At 34.1% G+C, this 25,880-nt stretch overlaps 1 protein-coding gene across 8 annotated transcripts in view; it reads left to right on the top strand.

Annotated features, from left to right (window-relative positions):
• The window catches only part of CCSER1 (coiled-coil serine rich protein 1), a 1,108,361-nt gene that overhangs the window by 726,794 nt on the left and 355,687 nt on the right, over nt 1–25,880 (top strand). For all 8 annotated transcript variants that reach the window (XM_074343893.1, XM_074343839.1, XM_074343854.1 and 5 more), the window contains one exon: nt 22,851–22,895. In XM_074343893.1, the coding sequence (XP_074199994.1) occupies nt 22,851–22,895 (45 nt within the window). The remainder of the gene's footprint in view (nt 1–22,850; nt 22,896–25,880) is intronic.

Here is a 25,880-nt window from a genome sequence, read left to right as displayed (position 1 = left end):
TAATTCTTCATAGTTTGGATGAAAAGGTTTGAGCCCAAAATATGAGTAATAAAATGTATGTTCTTTGTTTTTAAAATAAAAGCAGCATAACAGAAATTCTTTTAGCAAGATAGACAGAGGAGTAAACTCAGAAGTCAATAACTAAAACAACAACAACAAAAAAACCAAACAAGAATTTATAATTTTATTGGAGGCACAACCATCGTTGTTTCATTATATGTGACTATTTGAGAAGAACTAATTCTACCTAGGGTGAGTCTGTATTTGACAGGTTTTTCTTTTAGACATTTATAGAAAATATGACCAGTACTATATTAAAACATTTTTGTGTGCTTTAGGATAATCATGATTTAAATAAAAAAAAAAAAAAGAAGAAGAAGCCTATACTATAGATCTCTAAAAACCTCCTCATTAGTCTGAGTAGTGACAGGTTCACACAGACCTCTCTATCACTGCTGAAATACCAACAAAAATAGTAATTGCTTTTTTCTCTAGGCTCAATGTTCTTGCCGTAGTTCAGGCTGCTGAACAATCATTCAATCAGTCTTTTAGTTGTGGTCCTTTAACAAACTCCTTTTTTTTTTTCCTTTGCTGTGGCAAAAATCAGTATTTTATGCAGGAGGATTTACTAACATTTTGGTAGTTCTGATAATTTTTTTCCTTTTATTAAATGTCTTTAAAATTCCTCAGACTTTTCTAACAGTAATAGAAAATACTCAGCCAGCTATTATCATGCTGTTAAACCCAATATCCTTTCCTGCAATTTAGTTGAGGAGCATTGAATGTTATCCAATGCAGATAAATAAAAGCCAAACAAAAAGTACTTATTAGGAAACACTGAGAATTATTAACCTAAATAAACAAAAACAATTGGCTAGTCTCTTTCCAAAACATAATTCTGTTCTTTACCCATGGCCAAATTGGGATAATGTAATGATCAATATAAATACTATGCTCCTTAAAAGCAGACGAAGGCATTTTCAAAGCTGTATAGATAAAATGCCAACTTGACATTAGAATTTATGTATCCACTGGGAAATTTTCTGAAGCAAGTTCTTTTAAATGTCGTTGAATATGTTCTTAACCTCTCCAGCTTTTTCCACTACTGAGTTGTTCTACTTCATTTATTCTTGCCCACTCATGTCACATCCAAGCTTTCTGTTCTTCTTCAGGCTGGTTAGTTACTCTCCTGTCTCTCAAGTCTGCTTGTCTGTGCCCAGCCTCAGTGCTAGACCCTATGGTCCTCATCCAGATACTTAATGTGTTTCCTAGCTCAGCAACTGACATGGGGTTGGTGATGGTGTAAATATTTATATATGCTAACAGCTGGTGCAGTTTAACAGAAAATGTTTACCTTTATTTACTGACTATTATTTTTCATAATATTTTTTTCTCGTATTCTCCCTCAGGGACTGTCTTCCTCTTGTAAAGTAAATGTGACATGTTTTGACATACAAAATTTTTGTAAATGTTCAGTTATGTTGTTGGTAGTTGCCATAAAATGGTTCTTTCCTAATTCTTCTGTATGAAAAACAATATCCAGCATATTTTTGCCATTTTAGTTTGCATAGGCATGATTCTTGATAAGAACAAACTTAAATCTGTTTTTTTTTTTTGCTCATACTCCTAAATGATGAATTTAAAGTGTATCTTAGTTTATAGATTGCAATGTGCAGTGACAAACATCATCTCATTAGATAGTCATAATAAGCATTTAATATCCTCAGTACTCATATTGTTAATAAAAAATATTATGAGGTTAAATGACTTGTGTAAGGCTGTATCATTTGGGATAGTTTCAACTGTAGATAACAAAAACCCAATTCAAATTCAAATAATAAAGAAAATTTTTATTCATTTAATAGAGAAGGCAAGTTTCAAAGCTGACTTAACCCGGTGGCCCCAGCTCTAGATCTAGTTCCCTGGGATTTCTTGTCTTTTCCACCATGTGTGGTTTTTTGTGTCATTAAGCTCAGAATGAAATAGCTAGAGGAGATACTGGTCTCAGATTTCTCTGAGGAGATGTCCAGCAAGGAGAGAGACTGTTGCTATTTTAAGATTAAATTCAAATTTCTAAGTAGCTGTAGCAAGCTTCATTTCACCCTATTGTCCGAATTTAGTCTCATGCTCACTTCTGATCTAATTCATGTTGACAAAGGTGTGTCATTCTCTCTTCTGTTACTTCTCCTTCATAACAATGATTTATAATTAGAATAGTAAATAAACAAGTATTTGTGTGTGCAGTTAACTGTCTAATTTCTCTTATCTGCAGTAGAACACAAGCGTCTCAGGGTAGGGTTTGCGTCTCTGTCATTTCTCATTGTAGCTCACCATGGCCGAGTCCCTTGAACCCAGTAGATATTTGATAAACATTTGCTTATTAAGTTAGTGAAAAGTGAGGAAAGCTCTTGTAATTACTTTTGTATGGCAATTAGTATTTTACTTAGGTAGAGCGGGGGACTGAAGGCCATCAACTCTTCCTGGGGCAAAATTTACTGTTGGAAATATTTAAGCTATTATCCTTGTCATGCAGGGTCTTAGTACATTTCTGTTCTCTTTCTCTCCACCTCATCCTTTCTTTCTCTGTCTCTCTAGTCATTTACTGTCAATATAACAGGTATAAATACGCCATATTTACTCAATAACAAAACCAGCTTGCAAAAATAGTCTCACGTTTCTTTCTCAAATGAACTGCGGTTAGCAGAAGTTCAATAACTCGGAGTTAAGCTTAGCCTTCCCATGCTCTTTCAGAGTTCATAGCCTCAGATCAGTGATGTTGCCTTGCTAATGTAGCTTATTGTGCAGACTCACTTTGTCCCTCCAAGATGGTGATACCCAACTTCAGGGTTCATCCTGGACAAAGGTTTCTCAGACTTTGTTTCCTAATATTGCAGCTCTTGGCGCTAACCTACTTCAATGCCTACACAGCTCTCTCTGGACCACACATCAGTCTACCACATCAAAGAACTTTGCCCCCTTCTCATGAGCTGACCCATATTTGAGAGCTGAGCAGATTATTATTATCATTTAGTCCTCAAAAGAAAGAATCCATATACAGCTGTTTGCTTCAAGTTTTTTCCTACAAGAGCAAATGGGATTCATTATTCAGAGACATCTGTCTTCAATAACTTTAAGTTTTGTCATTTCCCTCACTGAAGAAGAGAAGAAGAAAATCCACAAATTAATTTCTTATAGGATTTTCTACAATATTATCTCTCATGTTGGACCTTGTTTTTGTTTTTGGAAACATACTGGCTTATGTCAATTGGCCAGGGAAACTTGAGAAGCAAGATCCCAGGAATAACCAATGATTTCATTAGGCCCAGTTTAGGATTCCCCTAGACTATACTGAGATATCAAATACTATTCACATCTGTATTATGAAAAATATTTTATTTTTGAAATGAAAAACTAATATCTGGCTATGACATGAATTGTTGCAATTCAAATAAAACAGAAAATGACAAAGTCTTCTGTACCAAACCAAAACAGGGGATTAGGAAAATGCAAAAGCACTTTTCAAGAGGACTTGTGTTACAGCACGCTTCTACGCTACTCTGTGGGATTCTCACTAGTTGTGTGGACACATTGCAACATCTCAGTCTCAATAGATTCATCTGCAATCCTGGGAGAGTAATACTAAATCTCCCAGGTAGAACACAGGATTCAGTGAGGTAAGGGATGTGATGTACTTAGCTTAATTCCTGCCTCACAATAAATACTCACTAAAGGTTATTACTACTATTATTCTTCTCTAACACATATATTTGGAGATGAAAATAAAGAGGTCCTTATATGGTAATGATCAAACTATTTTACTTCAATTAGGTGCTTTCTAGAGGCTTGCTGGTGCATTTAAGAAAAATAGTTCTCTAGAATTTATCATCTTACCCTTTAGCATCTGCTATTTCCCTTGACTTTTTTTTTTTCATTTCTCTGATTCTTGTTTTCCCAGAGTAGAAATAGAGGCCTGCATGGTTTTAACTGTGCGTGGAAAGATCAGAATCGAATGAACTACAACTTCCTGATACTTTTCCTAGATTTAAACCTAAAACCTAGAATGGGAAAGGAAGAAATCCTAACTAAATGTAAAAATGTTCAGCTGTATTGTACATAACTTAACTTATTTAATCTTCTCAGCATCCTTATAGCAGTGGCAGGGAAGTGTTATTATCCCATTTTACCTATTCAGAATTAGTTCTTGATAAGGTTAAATGATTTCCCTAGGGTCTCACATCTGGGAAAAGGCTGGATGATAACTTGATTGTAAAAACCCAGTGATGTTTTCTTTCTTCTGCATTATCTCCCCATTATCTTTCAAAACACAACTCAATCTTTTAAAAATACACTTTACTTATTTTTCTTTCACTCTCCCATCTTTTAACTAGGCAAAGCCATATTTATACTATGCTGCTGTTGTGAGCAAATAGGAATTGCTGATAGAAGGATGAAGTATTAGGAGATACAGGGGATGATTAATTTTTCTGTGTCACATTTGGTTATTTATCTTTTGTAATGAGAACATCCCAGTGCCTGGAAGGAGTTTGCCAAGAGAAGTAACAAGACAATATCTAAGTAGTTCCTTCCTGTTACATGAGTCCCAAGAACATCTCCATGTTTGGCAGAAGGACCAGGACTCAGACCTGAGACACAGTTGTACTCAGGGCTGTGGTTAATATTACAGTGGAAGGATACACAGTAGGGTTATTAAGGGAAAAGACAATGGGCAGAGTCAGGAGGAATCCATGCACAGCATTTGGAAAGTCCTCCCTCTCAAAGGGTGCCACGTAGAATGTGGTCTTTCCTCTAGCTGTTAAATGTAGGAACACAACTGCAGTTTCTGCCCAGGAAAGTTTGCTGTGGACTCAATCCAAGGTTTTCAGTGGGAACTGATCATGCGGGCACTCTCTATCTGTGTGATCAGCCATGAGGATAGAAATTCCAGATTCCCAGAAGGAAAGCTGAAGTTCACCACAGATCAGGTGGATAGAGTGAAATTAGAACCCCAGCAAAAAAAAAAAAAAAAAAAAAAAAAGAGCCTTAACAGCGTAGCCAAGTTCAAAAACCAAGTTCCTTAACACCAGCCCTGAAAGTAGGTTCTTCTAAAGACTAGTATTAGACCTGCTATGTTAACTCTCTCCTACAATTTATAATGCCAACACCTGCAGAATAGAAGAACACAGCAGGATTTTTAATCAGAATATGTACTTATAACATGAGAAAAACACCAAGTAATGGCAGTTGTCTTCTGTTATCAGTAGAAGAATCCTAATAGTCAAAGTCCAGGTTTTCAAAATTTTTTGCACAGTTTCACCTACTTTGTAAGACAGTACAAATCAAGATGATTAAATATAACTCAGGGACATGCATTTATCATGATCTGTTTGCCACGTACAGTGCTTTTGTACCTAAGGCCTTTGGTGGTTGAGAGGGATACATGCGGATAGTTAACATGTAGAGTAGACCATGGTACATGCTTTAATAGATGTTCAAAGGATTAAGGAGGTGTAAGAAAAGGGAATACAAATTCCCTTTAAAAAAAATGTAAGAAAGCTCCAGGAGGTAGTGACATTTGAGCGCCATCATCCTAAAAGATGTCTATGGCAAAATATAGTAAGATGTCATTTTTATTATAGGGAACAAACACAGAAAGCTGTGAATATACAAGATGCTGGGGACATTTATACAAGATATGAGTTCTTTGCTGTACCAAAGTGTGACACAGTACCATACGTTATTATATGATTAACATAATAATGTTATTCTAATATTATTAACATTAATTATAATATTAATTATAAATTAGTTCAGAAGTATGGATTAAGCCAAGGTTGCAAGGGTTTTGAGTTCTGTTCCAAAGGGATCGGTTTCTCCATTTTTCTATCAATAAAGTAGACCCATCCCATTGGCTATTAAGCAGCAAATTATTTCCCACTGCCTTGGAAAAAAATGCAATAACATTTGTATTCATGTTTAACACTTAGGAAATTAGAAAGATTTTCAAAGCTGTGTGCCAGAAACTGTGGATGAAGACTAAAATATTTATTTCTTATTATGAATCACAATATCACAACTTGTTCATTTTTTAATGTCTATATTGATCTGATTTTTGACTTAAAAAAGAACAATAAAAAAATTATCAAGAGCTGATCTGATTGTTCTGCTATTTAAGCAAATTCCTTGAGGAATTGTACTACACTCCTAAAGATCACTTAGATTATTATCTGACACACAAATCTGTGTAAAATTTGTAAATAATTTTTTGTCTAATCCTACTGAAAATTTTATATTCATCTTTTTATAACTCATATTTGAATATGGCTTCTTACATTAATATGAGTTGGTGTGTTAGGACTCAATATGTAGTAATTTATTCTAAATGCTAGGTGCTAAGTACCCTTAGATCTATAAAAATGAAATTACATAAAGTGTGTAATTATTAAACATTACTCATCCACTTTAATTAAAACTATCTTCTCATTTTATTTCTATTTTGTAGTATTTTATGTTTTTCCATCAAGTTTTTTTGTTTGTTGATTTCTCTTCAATTGGGGCAAGCTGTGCTTGGCATGGTATTAGAAATAATTCAGAAATAAGATGTAAGGAGATCACTTTATTGAAGACATTATTCACGTAAACTATTTTCAGAAATTATCGAAGAGCCACCAAAATGGGTCAGATTCTACAAATGATAGATTTGGGTTTTGAAACAAATGTTGCCTACTTTCCTCCTTAAAACCATGCCATTCAAAAGAGGAACTAATTATCTTAAGGCTCTGAGTTAACTGTTGCCAAATGGTCTCACAGTCAGCGACAGAAGAGAAATGAAGCACTGTGCAGCAAACCTTGGGGATTCACCTGGCCTCCTTTGCAGCCAAGATTGTTCCTATGGTGTCAGAGAACAATTAAAGAACCTGGAAGTGAAGGTGACTCGGAAAAGGGCAAACTGAAAAGTGTAACTCTCTCAACCAGGTCATCCACAACACAGTCACAGAATAACTAGAGCATAGTGAGAGAGTAAGAGGAAAGGAACATTTCAAAAAGCAGGAGTGAATACGTAATTATCCTTAGGGTTATGTGGAGAAGTAGAACAAATCCTGGCATCACATGTACTGTGGCCCTTCCCTAACTGTGTAATTTTGAGAAGTCATATTGCCTATTCCCAGGCCTCAATGTCCTCACAAATGAACTAAGGAAAATGGGCTAAATGACTTCTCAAGCTACTTTCAATAACATTCTGTAAATCTTTCTGTAAAATTACTTATCTGTGAAATATTTTAATGTAAGCACCATAAGACATACACCTTGTCTATCTAAGCTCAGCACATAGAATCAGACCAACACAGAGTAAGCACTCAAAACAGTATTTGCTGAGGGAATGGATAAGCCAGAAAATAAAAGCGGGGGGTCAGTGGGTTGGTGAAATGACTATCAGCAGGACAGCACAGGCGAACACAAACGTTGTTGCATGAAGACTGTCTCTCCCTTCCTCTTTTAGGTAAACTGCACCCTTGATGATGGTGGGGCAGGGTGGGTAGGGAGAGAGGTCCTAGGTGTTTTCAGTCTCTTACAGGTTTGCACACTCTTGGCTGGAAAAAAACTACAAAGTGGTTTGAAATCTTTAAGACTAAAGAATAACATTTCTGACCATTCTGCCAGACAAATAACCTCGGACTTTCCCATGGTAAGATTGCTATTTTGTGAGGAACACTACCTAATGTTTCCCTGGCTACACTTTCAAGTTGAATAAATTGGAGAACAATATCATCAGAGTAAATACACAGTGTTTAATTTCAAAATACATCTTTCCAGCTGGTACATCCTGGCTCACTCTTGCCAAATGTAGCCATAGAACTTATTCCATTAGCTTTTTCTTACTATAACAAATCACTGGACTAGTTTGAATGGAAATCTGATGATTGCAAATTATGTATTTAAAGAATCACCTGACTTTTGAAAGATGTTATATTATCAGATTGGGAGGATAAAAATATACCCTAAATAGTTATAACATTCTTTTCTTAATGCTCATAGATTTCCAAGAGGGATTCAATTTCCAGAAATGCCTGATGCAAATGCAGTTAAATTAGAGTAGATACTTTAGGGAAATGGAAATTGTTGTTTTATTTTCAGGTAGGTCTTTGGGTTTGAGAGGACATTAAATTACACTACAGAACATTGATCTTTCAGATGAAAATTTAAAGCATGGTGCATTTTCTGACTTGCAGTCTCAGACTACACATTTATTTTTCTGTTCTGTCTTGCTGTTCCCAGAAATTAATAATGACAGAAATAAACGCATTTAATAAAGTAAGATCTCCAGCAGTGAATTTTGACACAATTTGGTTTATTTGTTTAATATTGAGTCTTCTGTAGGGTTGCTCAGACAATATAAAGTTGTACATTATGAATACTATATTTAAAAGTGAAAACTTTGGTTATGCTGGAAGCAATACCAATTTACAAGGTAATAATTATTAACAACATAAAGTCTCTACAGCAAAGTTTAAGTAATGCAGTCTTACTGGCACTGGTTACTTGTTTAGTATTTTGGAGAGCTCTTAGAATAGTTAAGGAAGATACACACTGAGACACTGGTTTGGTGTAGGCAGAAGCAAGTATTGATAAAATTCTTGAGTTGAAATTGATTAGATAACAAAGCTCAAAAATTAAAATTGAGAGGTTTAAAGTTTAACTTTCTAAAAGAAAAGAAAATTTCAGTGTTTTAGAGCTAAAAGAGATATTCAAGGCTATCAAGTCCAATTTTCTAATTTTCCTGAAAGAGAGATGTCATCTGAGGTCTAAGTAATTTTCCAAGGTCAGTGAGAGAAAGGAAAGAACCAATGTATTCAACTAATTTTTCTTCTGCATGAATTCAAATTGCAAATATTTATGTCTATATTTTAATACCATATTTATAAAAAGGAATATGTAAATATTTATTTTATAATGGCAAGAAGATAACCCTCTAACACTATGAAGATTGTTGGGGGAGAGAGCATTGCAAGAAGGGAACAGCTGGTATAAAATCTTAAGTAAAGATTCAGATTTTGAGAAAATGTTGAGAGCAGATTTCAAATTGGTGATCATAAATTTAAATACAACACTGTTTTTCTTTAGTAACACGTATTTATTAGGTGCAGTTATACCTTATGTAGAGGATACCAAGGGTTTATGTTTTGGTGGAAAGTATAACAGAGGGAGAAAGAACACAAAAAGTTGAAAGGTTTTTGTATCAGCCAGATGATAATTATGGGCCTTGGACTCTAAGCTGAAAGGAAGGAAATTAGAGGGAAACTGAATGAGAAAGTGGTAGTCTTAAGCAATTGAAGATCTCCATGAGTTTGAAGTATTTTTGGAGGAAAAGTTTAGATTAATGGTGAGAAGCTCCCAAAAGCATTGAGCATTTTTGTTAGTTCTTATAAATAGCAACTCTAAATGTCACCTGCAAGGCCAGTTAGCAATAAAGATTTGAAGAAAGCTTTGGGAAAGATAAAGAGCTGTCTTTGAAAAATGTGTCAAATATGTGCTTTAGGTACTTCTTGTGGAAAGGTGACACTTAAAGTGGAAAACCTGTATCCATAGTATTTAATTAGGTATTTTGGGGTAGATTCTTTTAACTATTTGGAGTAATGGTTTTCATTACAAAAATGATGGTCCTTTCAATCTCCCAAATCAGGGTATTCAAAAATCCCTCAAACTTCACTACCTAAAATGCCTAAAGTTACCCAGGTCTCTTCTTGCATAAGGGTGGGTAAACAAGTGTGTTAGCACCATCTCTGGGGGGAGAGGAGATGTGCTATTTCTTCTAGAAGTTTCCTTATAAGAAATGACACAGCTAAAGAGAGTGAAAGGCAATGAAAAATGAGAAAAACTATTCATTAAAAGGATGATGACTTTAGAATTATAACGTATAAACATCATTGTAACTGAAATCTCAAACTCTCCTAAAAGACTGAGTTAAAGAAAGCTTTTTATGACTTGTATCAATGGTAAAGAAGTAGTCTTTATATGACCACTAGAGAATAAAAAAGGTGAGGAATTATTTGGTTTCAAATTATTTTAATAGGTGAAAAAATTATTTTCCCTATATGATCAAAACATGCACACAGATGTCCCAGTACCTATAAACCTTGGGAGTTAGGAGTCTTAAGGTGTTTCTGGAACATTAGTTTGCTTAGCTAAAACAAACAAATATTAAAAGAAACCTATTCCACTTGAAATGTATGTAAGCCGCAATACTCAAATTACTAATACAGATTTGAAAGGCAAGTAATTAAAGAGAGAAACACTCCACACATTCTGTTGCATTTGAAAGACAAATTATAAATGCACATGGATATCCTATTACTAATTAACTCCTAATTGCTCACTTGACTCTTTTTTAAGTGCCTAGATATATGCCAAAGTAAAAATTCAGTGACAAAAATCAAAGGAAGTAGTTAAAAATATCTCCATGCAAATCTTATTCTAGTACAAATCAGTTCAACCCTGTCATTGCTCTTTGCATCCAAAATCTGATATTGGAGGAAAAAATTACATAAATAATCTTGTCATATAAACGGAAACAGGAACCTAATGCACTATTTTTTTTTTTAGTAAAAATAACAAAGTGATATGTATATGGGCACACACTCATATATAAATATCTTAATATAAAAATTGTAATCACTAGATTATAAGTTCCATGAGGATAAGAATTGTCTGTCTTATTCATGCTTGTTCCTGCAGCACCTAGGGGAGAGTCTGGCACATGGTTGATGCTTCTGCATGTGTAACCCACATGGTCGCTGTGAAATGCACAAATAATTAAAGCCTTTGAGCTGCAGCAACCCTCAAGGATGTTTAATAGTAATAAACATTGAATATAATAGAATCTGTGTTTTTGTACAATGGTGGTTTCTTTTTTACTTTTTTACTCTTTCCAAAGAGTAAACTTATTTCAGAAGCAAGAAGCATATAAATCCTTACTATCACTTATGTGAAGCAGGGGACACAGAGTATGCAGAGGCTGTTGATCAGAGAACCTGCAGACCCAGCTGAAAAAGGGCAGCATCACGAGGGGCACCTAACAGGTAGAGTGAGACACCCATTCAGGGTCATAAGTAACAGCGTTTTGCAGAGTCTTTTTAGGCATATATTCATAAAGACTCATTACTTAAATGGGACTTAGAAGAATTGAGATGTTGAGATTTCTACAAATAATAGCGACTCTGATAAATGAAAATATATCTTATTGCAGACTACAGTGAGTGGGGCAGTATTTGTGACAGAGGAAAGAACGTGAATAGAATATGGACCAGTCAAGTAAATAGAAGTAAAAGTTAGATAGAAGCATTTTCTAGCTTCTCTTGGATTTTCATTAAGAGATCCTACTTGAGAACTAATTGACACTGAGTGGCAGCATCAGAAACCCACTTAATATCATTTAGAATTCATTGTATATAATCATATGTAACTTTACCATTTTATAAACTGGAATTGTTCTCAATTCACAATATAGATTCAGTCTTTCTGAACTGAATAATTTTTAAAATATTATGATAAAACTAAGTAATTACTCTAGGTATTATGATAGATTCCTGTAATCCATGATGTTTATTTTAGTTGAATTCAATTTATATTTTTTATTGTAGTCAGTTTACAATGTTATGTCAGTTTTTTGCATACAGCACAAAGCTTTAGTCACACATGGATATACATATGTTTGTTTTCATATTCTTTTTCACTGTAAGCTACTACAAGATATCGAATATAGTTCCCTTGTTTATCTATTTTACACATACCAGTATAAACTTGTTTATCTGTTTTACATATACCAATCAGTGTCTGCAAATCTCGAACTCCCAGTTTATCCTTTCCCACCCTCTTTCCCCCTGGTAACCATAAGTTTGTTTCCTATGTCTGAGTCTGTTTCTGTTTTATAAATGAGTTCATTTGTCTTTTTTGTTTTAGATTCCACATATGAGTGATATCATATGGTATTTTTCTTTCTCTTTCTGGCTTACTTCACTTAGAATGCCATTCTCCAGGTCCATCCATGTTACTGCAAATGGCATTGTTTTATTTTTTATGGCTGAGTAGTATTCCATTGTATAGATGTACCACAACTTCTTTATCCAGTCATCTGTCATTGGACATTTAGGTTGTTTCCATATCTTGGCTGTTGTAAATAGTGCTGCTATAAACATTGGGGTGCGGGTGTATTTTTGAATTAGGGTTCCTTCTGGACATATACCCAGGAGTGGGATTGCTGGATCATGTGGTAAGTCTATTTTTAGTCTTCTGAGGAATCTCCAAACTGTTTTCCACAATGGCTGCACTAGTGTATTGCCACCAACAGTGTAGGAGGATTCCTTTTCTCCACACCCTCTCCAGCATTTATCATTTGTGGACTTCTGAATGATGGTCATTCTGACTGGTGTGAGGTGATACCTCATTGTAATTTTCATTTGGATTTCTCTGAGAATTAGTGATATTGAGCATTTTTTCATGTGCCTATTGTCTATCCATGTGTCTTCATTGGAGAATTGCTTGTTTAGATTTTCTGCCCATTTTTGGATTGACAGTTTATATTTATAAATTTGCATATGTTTAGTTTTCATCTTGAAATAATTATTGTCATCTTGGTAAAAAGGGAACACTGTCCAGTTGAGAACTGTGTCTGAAGGATATTCTGAAGTCAACATTTTTTTCTAAAATTGTTATGAAGTCTTTGCTCCTGATCATTGCTTTGATCTTTAATAGAAGACATAACAGCACACTTTTAGTACTGTCAAAGGATACAGTGTGATAAGAGGATGCTGCAAATCTTAAATGAAATTTTAGATATTTGCTGATTTAACTTTAATACAAATAAATTGACTTGTTTTATCTGCTAGATCACTAAAGCCAACACAATTTGTACTATTTACAAACAGAAATTAAAATAGTACAGATTGGGTAAAACTTAAGATATATGGATAACTAGAAAAGTAAATTTCCATTTATTCAACAAACATTTAAGTACTTATTTAGCACTTACCATGCTCCAGGTGCTGTCTAGATAGTTGGGATAATTTAGAAAACTTAACAAAGATCCAATCCCTGTCTTAACGGTGCTCAAATACTAATGTGGAAAGATAGATGATATACAATAATAATAAATGTATACAGTATGTTAAAAGATTTTAAGTGTCCCTAGAGGTAAAGTAGGCAGTAGACTATAAGATGAAATAGGGTGATAAAGCATACCTCACTGAGAAGGTAAAATGTGAGCAAAGGCTTGAGAAGTTGTGGAATTTAATCATGCCACTATCTAGGTGAAGAGAATTCCAGTGCGATGAGCACTTAGTCCAAAACTCAATGTTAGAAGGATGCTTAATGTGGAACAAGACTATCAAGAACACCAGATTCTGTGATGGAGTGGTATGGATGGGTTTAGAAAAAGATAGGGTCAGGAGTTACAGTTAGGCAGATTGATAGATAAACATATTCCATCTATTAGTCCTCTTGCTTGAAACACTTTAGTACATTCTCTTTTTATGTTGCATAGTAAGCTTATAAAAGACAGCTTACTAGACAGATTAATGATTCAATTAGCTTAGTAATTGGATTACTTGGAATTTGAAACAGTTATTTCCAAATCCTAAATTAATCCAAAACCAAGGAATACATTTTCAAATATTTTACAGTGCCATATTCCACACATTAGACACGAATCCTGTTCATGTCTGTTTAAGTTCACAGCTGGACTAATGTTTACCACCCTGAGAGAATTCTAAAGCAGTACACCTTTCATTGGCAATGTAGGCAAAGGCAAAGGCAAAGTAGGATTACTTATTTTCTGAAACTGTGTCTTTTCAGTTTTGCATTAAGAATTAGAATCACACATAGAGGTTGTCAGAAATAATATTACACAAACTCTTAGTAGAAATTCTGTTGTTGATTAGTTTCATACCTGAAATGAAAAGGCACCTTCATCACAAGTGACCATCCAGCTGTGAACATCAGAAAGACTGGAAATGTTTTAGTTTTAGGGCAAATTTCATTGTATATAAGCTCATAAAATATGAGGACCCAAGTCCCTGGAGCAGAAGAAATTTAACTTATGCAGTATACCAAGATGAGAATGTCTAGAAAACTGGAGGCATGGAAGTACTATACTTGTTTAATATTTTAGTTAGCCTAGAGCAACGATAATCACAGACAAACTCTAAGAAATGCTATTTGTGCCCGCATAGTTACATTAATTTTCTTTTAATCTTTGTCTGCCCCAGGAAATATTTCAATTGAGTTTTACATTTCTTTCCAAGAAATCAGGAACTCTGGAATCCAATCTCATTTACTTTAACTTTTTTTCCCACCGTTATTTTCAAATCCTAAACGAATTCAAAACCAGGAATTTCTCTTGCACTTTCTACTTCAATATGTAAAAATGACATGGTTTAGGTGGACTTTAATATAATTCTGGAATTAGGCTTACTCCTCTAATGGGTTGCTCAGTCATTCATTTATTAAACGCATATTGATTTAATTCATATTAGATATTCATCTCAATATACATAAAACATAAAGTCATAGTTACTCTTGGTGGTAGTAGATGTAGTGGTTGCAGAATGAGCTCTGTAATCAGATGCTCTGGGTTCAGTAATGAACTCCACCTCTTTCTAGCTGTGTCTCCTTAGTCAAGTTAATTCACTTCCCTTTGCCTTAGTAACCCTATGACAAAAATAGGAATTCATAATGGCACCTGCAAGATAGTGTAATTGTGAGGAATGAAAAATAAGTCACGTAAGGTGCTCAGTATAGTACCTGTCACCTAATAAAAATTCAACAATTGTATACTATTTTTGTAATATGTATATGTGGACATTTTAAAGTATCCTGTGATGTAGTTACAATATTACTTTAAAAATATGGGATGCTTTTTCACTTTTGAGGTGACAGAACTTCAGCAGTGAAGACTGGTGGAGTCCCTGAAAATAGTGATGGATCTTGTTTTTTCTAAAGGGAGATGAACAGCAATTCAAAGCTTCCAGTGAATGGATCACAGATATCATTTTACAGCATTTCAAAGATGACTAGAGTGACTAACTGCAAAAAGGAAAACAGAGTTTGACAAATTTTTACATTTGGCTGTTTCCACTTCCTCTTTTAGCTCAAATTCTTCTGAACTCTGTAGACTTTTCAAACAGGTGAAGTACAAATCTCCTGTGATTTATAATTTTAACATTGTATAAGAAAAAAAGGTTTCCAATATAATGGCTGAAAGAGGGATAAGGGAATCACAAAGAATATTTAAACTGTGTACATTAACTTTAAAGGAAGACTGGAAATTATATGTAAGAGTGAATTCTTGGAGTTAGGCTCAGCAGCCTTGGGAAAGTTTCTGAATTGCTAAGTCTGTTCTGTAAACCTATGACTAGTCACACATGTCAATACTATCACTTACAAAATGAATTCTAAATATGGCTAAGGTTGGAAATCCATATATACAACAAAAAGTTTTTAAATCAGCAATGGAAGTGAAACTTGACAATGAATTTAAAGTCTGTGCAGCAAGCTGAAAGAGAAAAAATAGTTATCCAGAATAAGAAAACAAGAATGTAGGAACCAAGTAAGATTGGTAATTGGTATGTCAAGCTGTGTTCAGACTTGGCTTGGGTTTTCTTAGCTTCTTGAGCAGTCTCATCAGTCTCACTAAGAAGCCATGCAAGATAGAAAGATGCATAGCAAGAACCTGTAAGAAAACCAAACTTCCTGTCTTAAAATTGAAACAGCAGGGATCTTCAATTTTAAAGCTCTGCCAAGATCATCCAGTACAACTCACCATATCCTTCTACCCCCATGTCATTTTCTTGATAGGTAAACCAAAACTAGAGTTGAACATGATCCTCATCTTCCAAAAATGTGCTTTTCTCCCCAAAATGGTGCCCCCTGTTTAAGAAGAGATGTAGTGGTAAGAAGCAGGAAGGACAGAAGTGTTTACAAACATGCTTGGCATTCTTTTGGGCCATACACCATAGCTGCAAAATGAAACTAACAATAGCAAGAATTAAGGTGACACGTCGTCTTTTTCCTAAATAAATCCGTTTCCAAACAGAACAGAACATCTAAAAGGTATGTTCATTTCAGCTCAATGTAAGCTGAACTATTACATAGCAAAAGTATTATAAGAATTGAATTAATCCAGGTGAGACATTTGGAGCAGTGCTAGACACATAGATAACACCCACAAAATACTAGTTAGTTTTATACCTGCATTAATAATTAGTTTTCATTTGGATAATATCAACACAAACAGCAACATCGTGATACTACTAATAAAAATTAGTTTACTATGGACTAGGCACTGAGTTGTGTCTTACATGTTACCTCACTTATTCTTACAAATTGCCTCAATTTTATAGCTATGGTGCCTCAAACATAAAATGGTTTAGAAATACTCCAATAGACAGCTGTTAAAGCAATAGTTTGTAACAGAGCTACTCAAACAATTTGGTAGAAGAAAGATAGTCCTGATTCAGGACCAGCTGACCAGAATTCAAGCCCCGAATCTGCCATTTATAGGTTAAGTTCCCTGCAGCAAGCCCCCTCATCTGTCAAGTGAAGAGGTTGAACAACAAGTTATTTGAAGTTCCTTCAAGCTCTTTCTTGTGTCTTCAATGTTGAGGCTAATGTAAAAGTTACACAGTTATTCAAGCTTTTTTAAAAATTAATTTTGGCTTTATCCAGTTAAATCTTAACTATTTTCTACAGCTGAGAAAAATTATCACAATAAAATCTCCACAGTGTTGGAAATTAAATATCTATTCCATCTGTTCATTCTCTAGTTTTCCATATTGGAAAAATAAAGCGACCAAATCTAGGGGTATTGGATACTTTATTTCTGACTCTGTTTACAGGGACGCATGGATAATCTTCACAACATAGTAGCAGTTTGGGAGGACTTTGTAATCATTACTATCTTGCCTCTTTGGTATACTTTAGACAGAGATGACTTCATACCCTAGCACAGTTACTGAGGGTGTTCACACAGATGTCTGAATGCTGTTCTGCAAGAGAGACTTTGGTAGAAAGGTAGAAAATTCTATTTTTTTTTCAGTTAATAGCTTTTTTTCTTTTAATGCTTAGTAAACTATCTTAATTTAGCATGCTATAGAACATTTGCTTTGGGGTAATTTTTTTATACCTACAATTTATAGCTTTTTGGTTTGGTTTCATGTTCTTAATTTTGATCAAGACAAATTATACTCTCCAGTGACAATATATGTAAAATAAGGAAAATATATTTTCCTCAACTGTGGTTCCCCAGAATATTTTAAAATATGATTTTCTGAAGTTATGCTAGATAAATATTATCTTTACTACTTGAGAATAATGAAGCAGATTTTTATATTAATTAAAATTTTGTAAATCTTGTATTAATTTTGAGTCAACCAATATACATGCATATTTACATATACATAAGTAATTTTACTGTTTCTGTCTACATCAGGTCTTTCTGAGAGTCAGATTGTCTCAGTGAATAGAATTTAAACACTTCTTTCTTTCTTAGTGGCAATTACACAATATGAAAATTCCAAGTACTTTTTCATTTTAAAATGTGAAAGTTGTGTGGTATATAAGTAAGTAAACACTACCAAGGGGCTTGGTTTCCTTGAGATTCATATTTCTTTTGAAAAATTTCTGTCTTCATTGTTGTTTCTTGGTTAATCAGGCTGATGTTACAGTCTGATCTCTCAAAGAAGATTGACTAATTTACTCTCAGTAAGAGTCAACAAAAATCAAGATTGCTGTAGTTTTCCTAGTAGAAACTAGAATTCACTGTTGATACATCTCCCTAACAGATTTCCTCACTCAAGTCACCTGACCTACCAACTTGAGGGTTTAGATTCACTCTAGGACTCAAACTAACTTCTGCCATCAATTAGGACTTCACATCTCAAGAATCATTAGTGAATCTTATTATACACTAGATCTTTTGACTTCTCCACTGAAATACATCCTTGCCTAAAGCCTTGTTAGCATATGGAAATCTTAGTTTATTTTCTTTGCACATATGGCTCCTAATTTCTTGCCATCCGGTTCTCTGACTCAGTCCTTTAACCTCTAGGTTGGTCTTTCAATAATTCAGTGCCTAAATTAGGGCGAAGCTTTTTATATAGTGTATACAGTAAATCACATCTACCCTGGCAGGTTTATTCCCCAACTCCTATTCCATCCAAGCGAATATGCTTCTTAAAGTCCTGACATCTCACTCCTCTTAAATCACTGTGTTGCCTTGAAGAATCATCATGACTCATGCATGAGTTCCACGTTATGATAAATTTGTGTTCATAAGTACATAAGACATTAAACATCTGGACTGGTGGGAACGTAAAGAAACTTGACTAAGGATGAATCAATGAACTTGGTATCTCAGCTCTTAAAGTATTGGTTTAAGTTTTGTTTTTGTACTTACTAACTCTGGTACTCAGAATCACATAATTTAAATTCTGTAAGTTTCAATTTCCTCCTTTGAAAAAGTAAGCTTAAAATACTTACCTTGAGTTCTGCTTCTATATGTGAGGGAGAAATGGCTGTAAGACTTACCCTCCAGCTGTAATCGTTAGAAGACTAGGCAAAACATATGAAATCATTCTCGCACATTAAAAGACAGACAGGGATGCACTATAATACCTCTGAAAAAGGAAAGAAATAAAGAGAGCCTTGCGATACTTGGATTCCTGCCTGCAGGCAATTTTTGGACCTTGGTACATGGAGAGACAACCCAGACAGAACTTCACGGTCTTTACATTTTATGGTTGAGGAGTCAAAGATCTGAGTTTGGAGAGAACAGGCAGCTTGGATTTGCAGGGCTGATTACCAGAAAGGAGGAAAAAACACAAAGAAGATCTCTAGATATCTGCATAGGTGTTACCCTGAGAATTTTGTTTGAATAACAGTCTTCACATGTGTAGAGTGAAATTTGACAAGAGTAGGAAAAGGTTAAGATTACCAGATAACTTGAAATAGAATTCCCAGAGCTTTCACTGGCCTGAGAATCTTTTGAATTCCCATTAGTCAGAGTAGTGAGTCCTTCACTGAATAAATGGGATATTCAGTAGAGAGCAAAAAAGGGTCAAGCTCAGTAACAGATAAATAATTCTAAACACTACTTCAAACTCACCCTAAATTTTTTCTGAAACAAGCCTCAGAGTGGTCAGTGTGAACCACAAGTTAACCATCTGCCAGAAACAATCCTAACTCTTTCTAAGGTAATAAACAAAATTTATTTAGTGTCTAGCACTAAACAAAATAAAAATCACAATATCTGGCAACCAATAGAAACATTATTGGCTATAAGAAAAAAATAGGAAAATGTGACTTATAACCAGGAAATAATTCAGTCAATAGAAACAGACTTGGAAATGACAGATGATAGAATTAACAGACAAGAAGTTCAGAACACCATTGCAAATATAAATGCATTGAGGAATTAAAGAAAAACATAATTTGTATTCTTCAAATGAAAGGCACAAACCCAAAGTATTTTGTTCTAATTGATCTTATATTTACACATTATATATGTATAATAATGATAATAAAAATTAGTATAAGAAGAGGAGATAATAATTACTGTTTTAGGATACCCTGTGCCTGGCCCTTTGCTAAGTGCTATGCACATACTGTCCAGTTTTATCTTTATAGCAACCACATGAGTTACTGTATTATTATTTTTCAAGTAAAAAAGATGAGGTTGAGAAATACTATATTATTTGTTAGAACACAAAATAATATGCCACACTGAAGCTATAAGCTCTCAATCATCTGAATTCAAAAGCACACCATTATACTATTTCCCATATCCTAAAAGTTAGGGGCATGGACACCATTTACAATTTATTTTTAGCCTACACTACCAGGTTTAGGAAATGTTCTAATATTTTGTTTTACATCTTAGTTTCATATGAAATTTAGACTCTTCAAAATACATCCTGTATATGTACATAATTTTCTATACTCAGAAATCAGGCTGCCATTTATTTACAGGAATAACTGCCGGGTTGATTCTAGAGCCTTTTCTAGATTCAGTAAAGCAATGGTCTATTTTTAAAAACAAAATGGCCTTAGTTAATATTTTTTGCAACTGTTTTCTCTAACCAACTCTAATGTTTTATGTATGAGATAAAAATTTAAAAACCACTTAAAAAACCTTTTAAACACAAACAGTCTAGTTTCTGTTAAGATATTATAAAAATTTTGCCTTTTTAAACATAAATGCTATCACCAAATGAAAAAAAATGGACCCTACAAATATTTTCTTATAACTATGAATACTTAATAAGTGATTACACTCTGTGCTGCTTAAGGCAACAATAAAAACAGTAAAAAATCTTTCCTTAAATTCCAAAATATAAAGCTAGAGATATAATAATTAAGTCTACTATATCTTTCTTACAGGGTATTTTTCTTACCAGATGTAAGAAAAATAGTGATAATGCAGAATATATAGTTAAGGAGTTCTGCTATTCAGATTTTCATCAGCAATAGAAAAATACTTTGTCAAAATTATTCATAATAATGTGAAAAGTCAAGTTTTTTAAAGCTCTGTCAAATAATTTAAAGGCAGGTGAAAAAGGTTGTGATAAAGATAAATCCCAATATTTATTTGTATTTTTTCCGTTTTTCTTCAGGCAGTGTTTCTAAAAAAAGGGAGAATGAATTATTGGTTTTGACTCAATTATGAGAATATGAGAGTTCTCATTTATGTCTCTATTTGATATTTTAAAATTTTACCCTCAGTTTTCAAAACTGCTATCAAAGTAAGCATTCACTTAAACAATAGTACAAACTCCTTCTCTTGAAAGACTTCCCCATTTGGTCACATTTTCAGCCTTACTTTCCAGCTACTCCTTTTCGCCCGAGTCACAATATATGCCACCTAAACCACTTGCCTTTCCTAGACCTCTTAGTGCAGTGCCTCTCAAACTCTAATGTGCATATGAATTGCCTGGAAACTTTGTTAAAATATATATTCTTGTTCAGCTGGTATTGGGTGGAGTCAGCATTTCTGATGAGTTCCCACGTGATGACTTGCTGCGACGCCAGGTCTCCAGAGCACTGAGTGCTGTTCTCCTTCTGTGTTCCTTCCTCTGCCTCTAGGACTGTTACGATGTGATTCCCCTATGTGATCCTCCTGTGTGATCCTTGATGCTTCTGCCTGTTTGCTGCCTCAATGAGCCTCTTTCTTCCTATGCTCAGAGAAATTTTTATATACCTGACATCATTCTCCTGAAGTTTTATCTTAACCTTTGTGTGTTTAATCAATGATCTAAACTTGAGGACTATGTTATTTATATCTGCAATATCTAGCATGGTGTCTGGTACAAATGCCATAGTACATATAGCACAAATATGTATTGTAAAATAACTAAAGTAAGTGGTTGAGAGAAGGAGGGAAAGAGAATAAGAGGAAAAAGAAGGCAGAAAGGAAGAATTAGGTACTGTGAGATCACATTTTATTGCAGTTTTCATGCAGTTCCTCAACATACTAAGCTACTATAGTAGGAAAATTAATAGGAATTGAAGCTTTTATTGTATTTAGAGGAGGCAAAAAAGCTTCCATTATTTTGCTTTCTAAGTAGCAATATTTCCAGGAACGATAGATAGACAGCCGGACTCTTATACAGCAAGCATATTTTGCAATAGGTCTGCTAAGAAAAAGATGAACCCTTCTACCATTTAATTATGCATGGTGTTTATTGGGGACTTAAAGTGAATCCCTCCTCTTTTAGTGTAGAAAGCTGTTATGATAATAGAATACAGAGGAAGTCCTTCATCAGGAGATAAAATCCTGAACGTTTCCCGGATGATCACCAGTGCTGCAAAGGAAGCTGCTGCTTTTTATCAGCTTACTTATACTGGGGCCCCAAGATGTGCCAGGGGCAATGCAGTAGACAAAGAACTTTCTATCAACATATCCTATACATACTACTTCAGTTTTAAACAGTATCTTTTAGACTGTGGTTTCACCAAGGGACAGTCATTACTAAAAAAAATGCTTTACATTGTATTTTTATTCATGGTCTTGGGATTTAGCACAAAGTGCATTGGTACCACCTTTGAAGACTTAGATATAAATATTGATAGATATTTGGCTAGGCACTATTTAATCCATTACTGGCACAAGCAACATAAAAAAGACTTTAAAATAAAATAATTGAGAAAAAAAGGTGGGCACGTATTAATCATTGAACAAGGATATGCCTGACCAATGGATTTGTATTTTCTTTTGACATAATTGAAATGCAACATGTATACTTTGTGTGTCTCCTCTTAATTTAAGGGCAGGTTAGAGGGAAGTTTTCTCATCGTGTGTATTACTCTATATTGCCTAGGATATTAAAGTAGAGCACTCAACTGTGGGTTTCTGTGTACTGAGGATGTGTTTGGATTTCAAATTCGTGTCTTTTTCTTACATATATTATTATATGTAACTGGCTGTTACAGACTTACAACAGCATAGTAAATGTTATTTCTGAAAATTAAAGACCATTATTGCTACCAAATCAATGTGATTGATGCATATGCAGTTTGCTTTTGTTAATTTTAAACATGATTTTAGTATCACTACTGATCAGCTATCTACCTTCATTTCATTTTCTTTTGAGTGGTGTGTTCTCTTAATTTTGTATATAACCTGTTGTCTAAATTTTATGTACAGCCCTTATAAACCATTCTCCTAGAAAAAAATGGGTCATACATTCATCTACATTCAAATCTTCTTTGTTAAATGAATTCTCTTTCACTTCAAAAATTTTGCATTAGTACTAATTATTGGTTATTTCTTGCCAACAGTAACATTTTCGTTTTTTTTCTTTCAGGGTTTGAACCAGAAAAGACTGGAGGCAGTACAAGGCGGGAGAGAGGTAAGAAAGTCTAAGGGAGAGGGATGGGGAAGAAAAGAAAATGGATACAATGTCGCAGTGATTTGGTTGGTGATGTTGACTGATGCTGATGGTGTTCAATACTATGGGGAGGTGTTAAAAGGAATTTTGATAACATACATTCTATTCACTCTGGCCAAGCCATATTTTACCCATGTTTGTGCTTGCTTCTCTGAAACTGAAGAAAATATCATGTCTATTGTTAGGCAAGAGTTGTTTTTGTTACAATGGATTTTATAATAGTTGGGTGCTCTAGAGTGGACATTTCCTTTTTAAGCAAATACAACATGCAATATTTTAAAATAATTTACTGAGAAATTAGCATAATTCTAACAATGGAACATTTTATGGCATCTGGCATTCTATCCTGTCTGAAGCTACTGTCATATGCGACGAGGTGGAGGTGGGCATACGTTATTAGGTGGTGTGAAGGTAAGACTAGTGATTCTAAAACTTTCTTTAATTATTGTCTATCCTGAATGTTTTTTCAAGAAGGCAGACTTTCAAAAGCACCAAACATAATACTGTATTGTATACATGATGCATATTATTATTTTCTTATTCTAATGTGCAGACTTAACCTCACCTTGGTTAAAATTCTTTCCAGGCTAAATGTGTAAATGTTAATGACTCTGGTTGTTGGGTGTAGGGAGATGGTGGAATATTTAATTCAGTAAAACAGTATTTTCTTGTTGCTCAAAAGGTAATTTTAATTTTGGTGATATTTATATAATAATTTTTCAGCTAAAGTGCAATACTTTGTCTTATAAAATAAGATGGTAAATCTTACCCTCCTCCCTATCTGTAGCTTCTTTCTGTAAAAACATATTTCTTCTTAATTAACTGTATAGTATCTGCCCCTTCTTTCCTTGCTCTTTTAATTTCCAGTTGTGTGTATTTAGTATTTGACATTTTAGTTCCTAATCAATTTGTCATTTAGGGTCTTTTTCCATTTATTTGCTGTTTTCCATCTGAACATATCTATTCCTTTTGAGGGACACATAGTAGTAGGCTTACATTGGCAAAAGAGCTGGAAAAGGTGAAATATAGGTAAATCTTAAGATATTTTTCATGCTGTAGGAGAGCAAGGTAGAAAGGACATGGTCATCAGTTTAGGCTGAGTGGGAAAAAAATATGGAGCATGTAAGGAAGACCTCAGAGCCATTTATAGGTTTGTGAGAGTAACTACTTTCACTTAGATGGACCAGAATGGATCTACGTAGAGAAAGAACCTAACTCATCACCTCCTAAGTGGAAGTTCACACCCAGGCAGAACTGCCACAATTTGTTTCTCCTGATTCTTTGCTTTTGAGGACTTGCAGTTTGGATCGTATCACTCAGCTTCTCACTGCTGTATCCTAATCCAAGAGCAATTGTGTGTCCAAAGAAGGGAAACGTTAAGTCTGTGTACCTCTGAAGTGGCATTGCTAAATGGTGGCAAAATTCGTTTTTTAAATTAAGATTCTGTAGTTTTTCATGGTGTTTTTAAAAGCCTAATGACTGGTTTTTATTAAAAAGAGTTGCTATTAAATTTTATTGCTTATATTTTTCCTTTGCTCTGCTTTTATTTTTATTACAAGTGCACTATGGGTGCAAATTTTTAATGACCTACAGTTTTATATATACATTTACATAGAGGGGACAACCTTGATTTGGACCTTCTTCCTGAGGTTAATGGAATAATTGTGAAGGAGGTAAGATGGTCAAATTAATGACAATCCAGTAAGGACTGCACTTGAGAACCCCCAATCCAGGAATAGAAAGTGAAAATCGACTATTAAAATTCAAAACAACCACTTCACTTCGTATCTGGGCAACACTGCGTTACTTGGGCACACTTCTAGCCAGCCTAACACTCACCTTAATTTTCTTCATGATTATAAAGTTTAATATATTCTATGGTAAGAAACTTCAGTGAGGTGCCAGACAGGTGAAATGTGTTGTGAATACTATTCTGTCGAGTCTCAGTGGTAAGTGATCTGTAAACAAGAGTATAATTACTTAATAAGAGCTTCCTAATCTCTCTTGCTTATGAAATGTGACAGAAATCTTTCTGATTTCTATTTGTTGTGTTCCTTCTGTGCACTACAAAGGTGTATAATTTACTTCTGATTACATTAAATTGAAATGTGTGGATTTTGAAAACTCTTAAAAAATGTTCTCTTAGAATTTTTCATCCTAATGCTATTGTGATTGATGAAGACTTAATGACAATGATTACTTTTTCAGATGAATTAATTTGTCTTAGTTCAAATGACAGATGTTCCCAGTAGGTATTGATGGATGTGATACTAAGGGCCTGTTACCAAATATTTATAAGAAAATTTAAGATGTGTCGTTTAAAATGTTCTATTTACCTATTTGAGATAATGACAATGGTTAGAGTATGCATGGAAAATTGAAGCAGGCAGTAATATGCTATTTAGCTAAGTGGTAAGTATTATTAAAAAGCTAATTGCTAGACAGGAAGGCCAGGTTTGAACACTGCATGCTGTATAAAAATATAAATTAAGAAGTGATTAAAATATAAATTACTTTTCTGAAGAAAATAGAGGTAAACAGCTCCTAAATTGCTTGTATTGTGAAATATTTGAAAATAGGTATTAGTTGTATTTAAAAAAACCCAGTTACATTTTTTTGTATATTTACACATGCTTACTGTGCATATAGATTGAGAGTGCTGATCTTAATAGATAATAACAAGGTTGTTTAAAAAGGGAGATCAGTGAAATACTGTGTAAACTGTGATTATATAACTGTATTCCTATCTGATTGTAAGTGAACTTCCTGCCTCTAGTGGAACCTTGTAACTCATAGAAAAACCTCAGTGAAATTTCACTGGGTATGACACATAGATAAATGATTATATTCCTTTTCTTAAGGAATTTTTGTTCTATGCAGTGCTTTTATTGTTAAATGTGGATAAAACCAGGTTCTATCATTTTTCTTAAAACATTGTATACTTTT

This window comes from Camelus bactrianus, chromosome 2 (assembly GCF_048773025.1).
Source record: "Camelus bactrianus isolate YW-2024 breed Bactrian camel chromosome 2, ASM4877302v1, whole genome shotgun sequence".
NCBI classification, from domain to species: domain Eukaryota; kingdom Metazoa; phylum Chordata; class Mammalia; order Artiodactyla; family Camelidae; genus Camelus; species Camelus bactrianus.
Note: the sequence above shows the minus strand (reverse complement) of the source record. Positions and strands in the feature narration are given on the sequence as shown.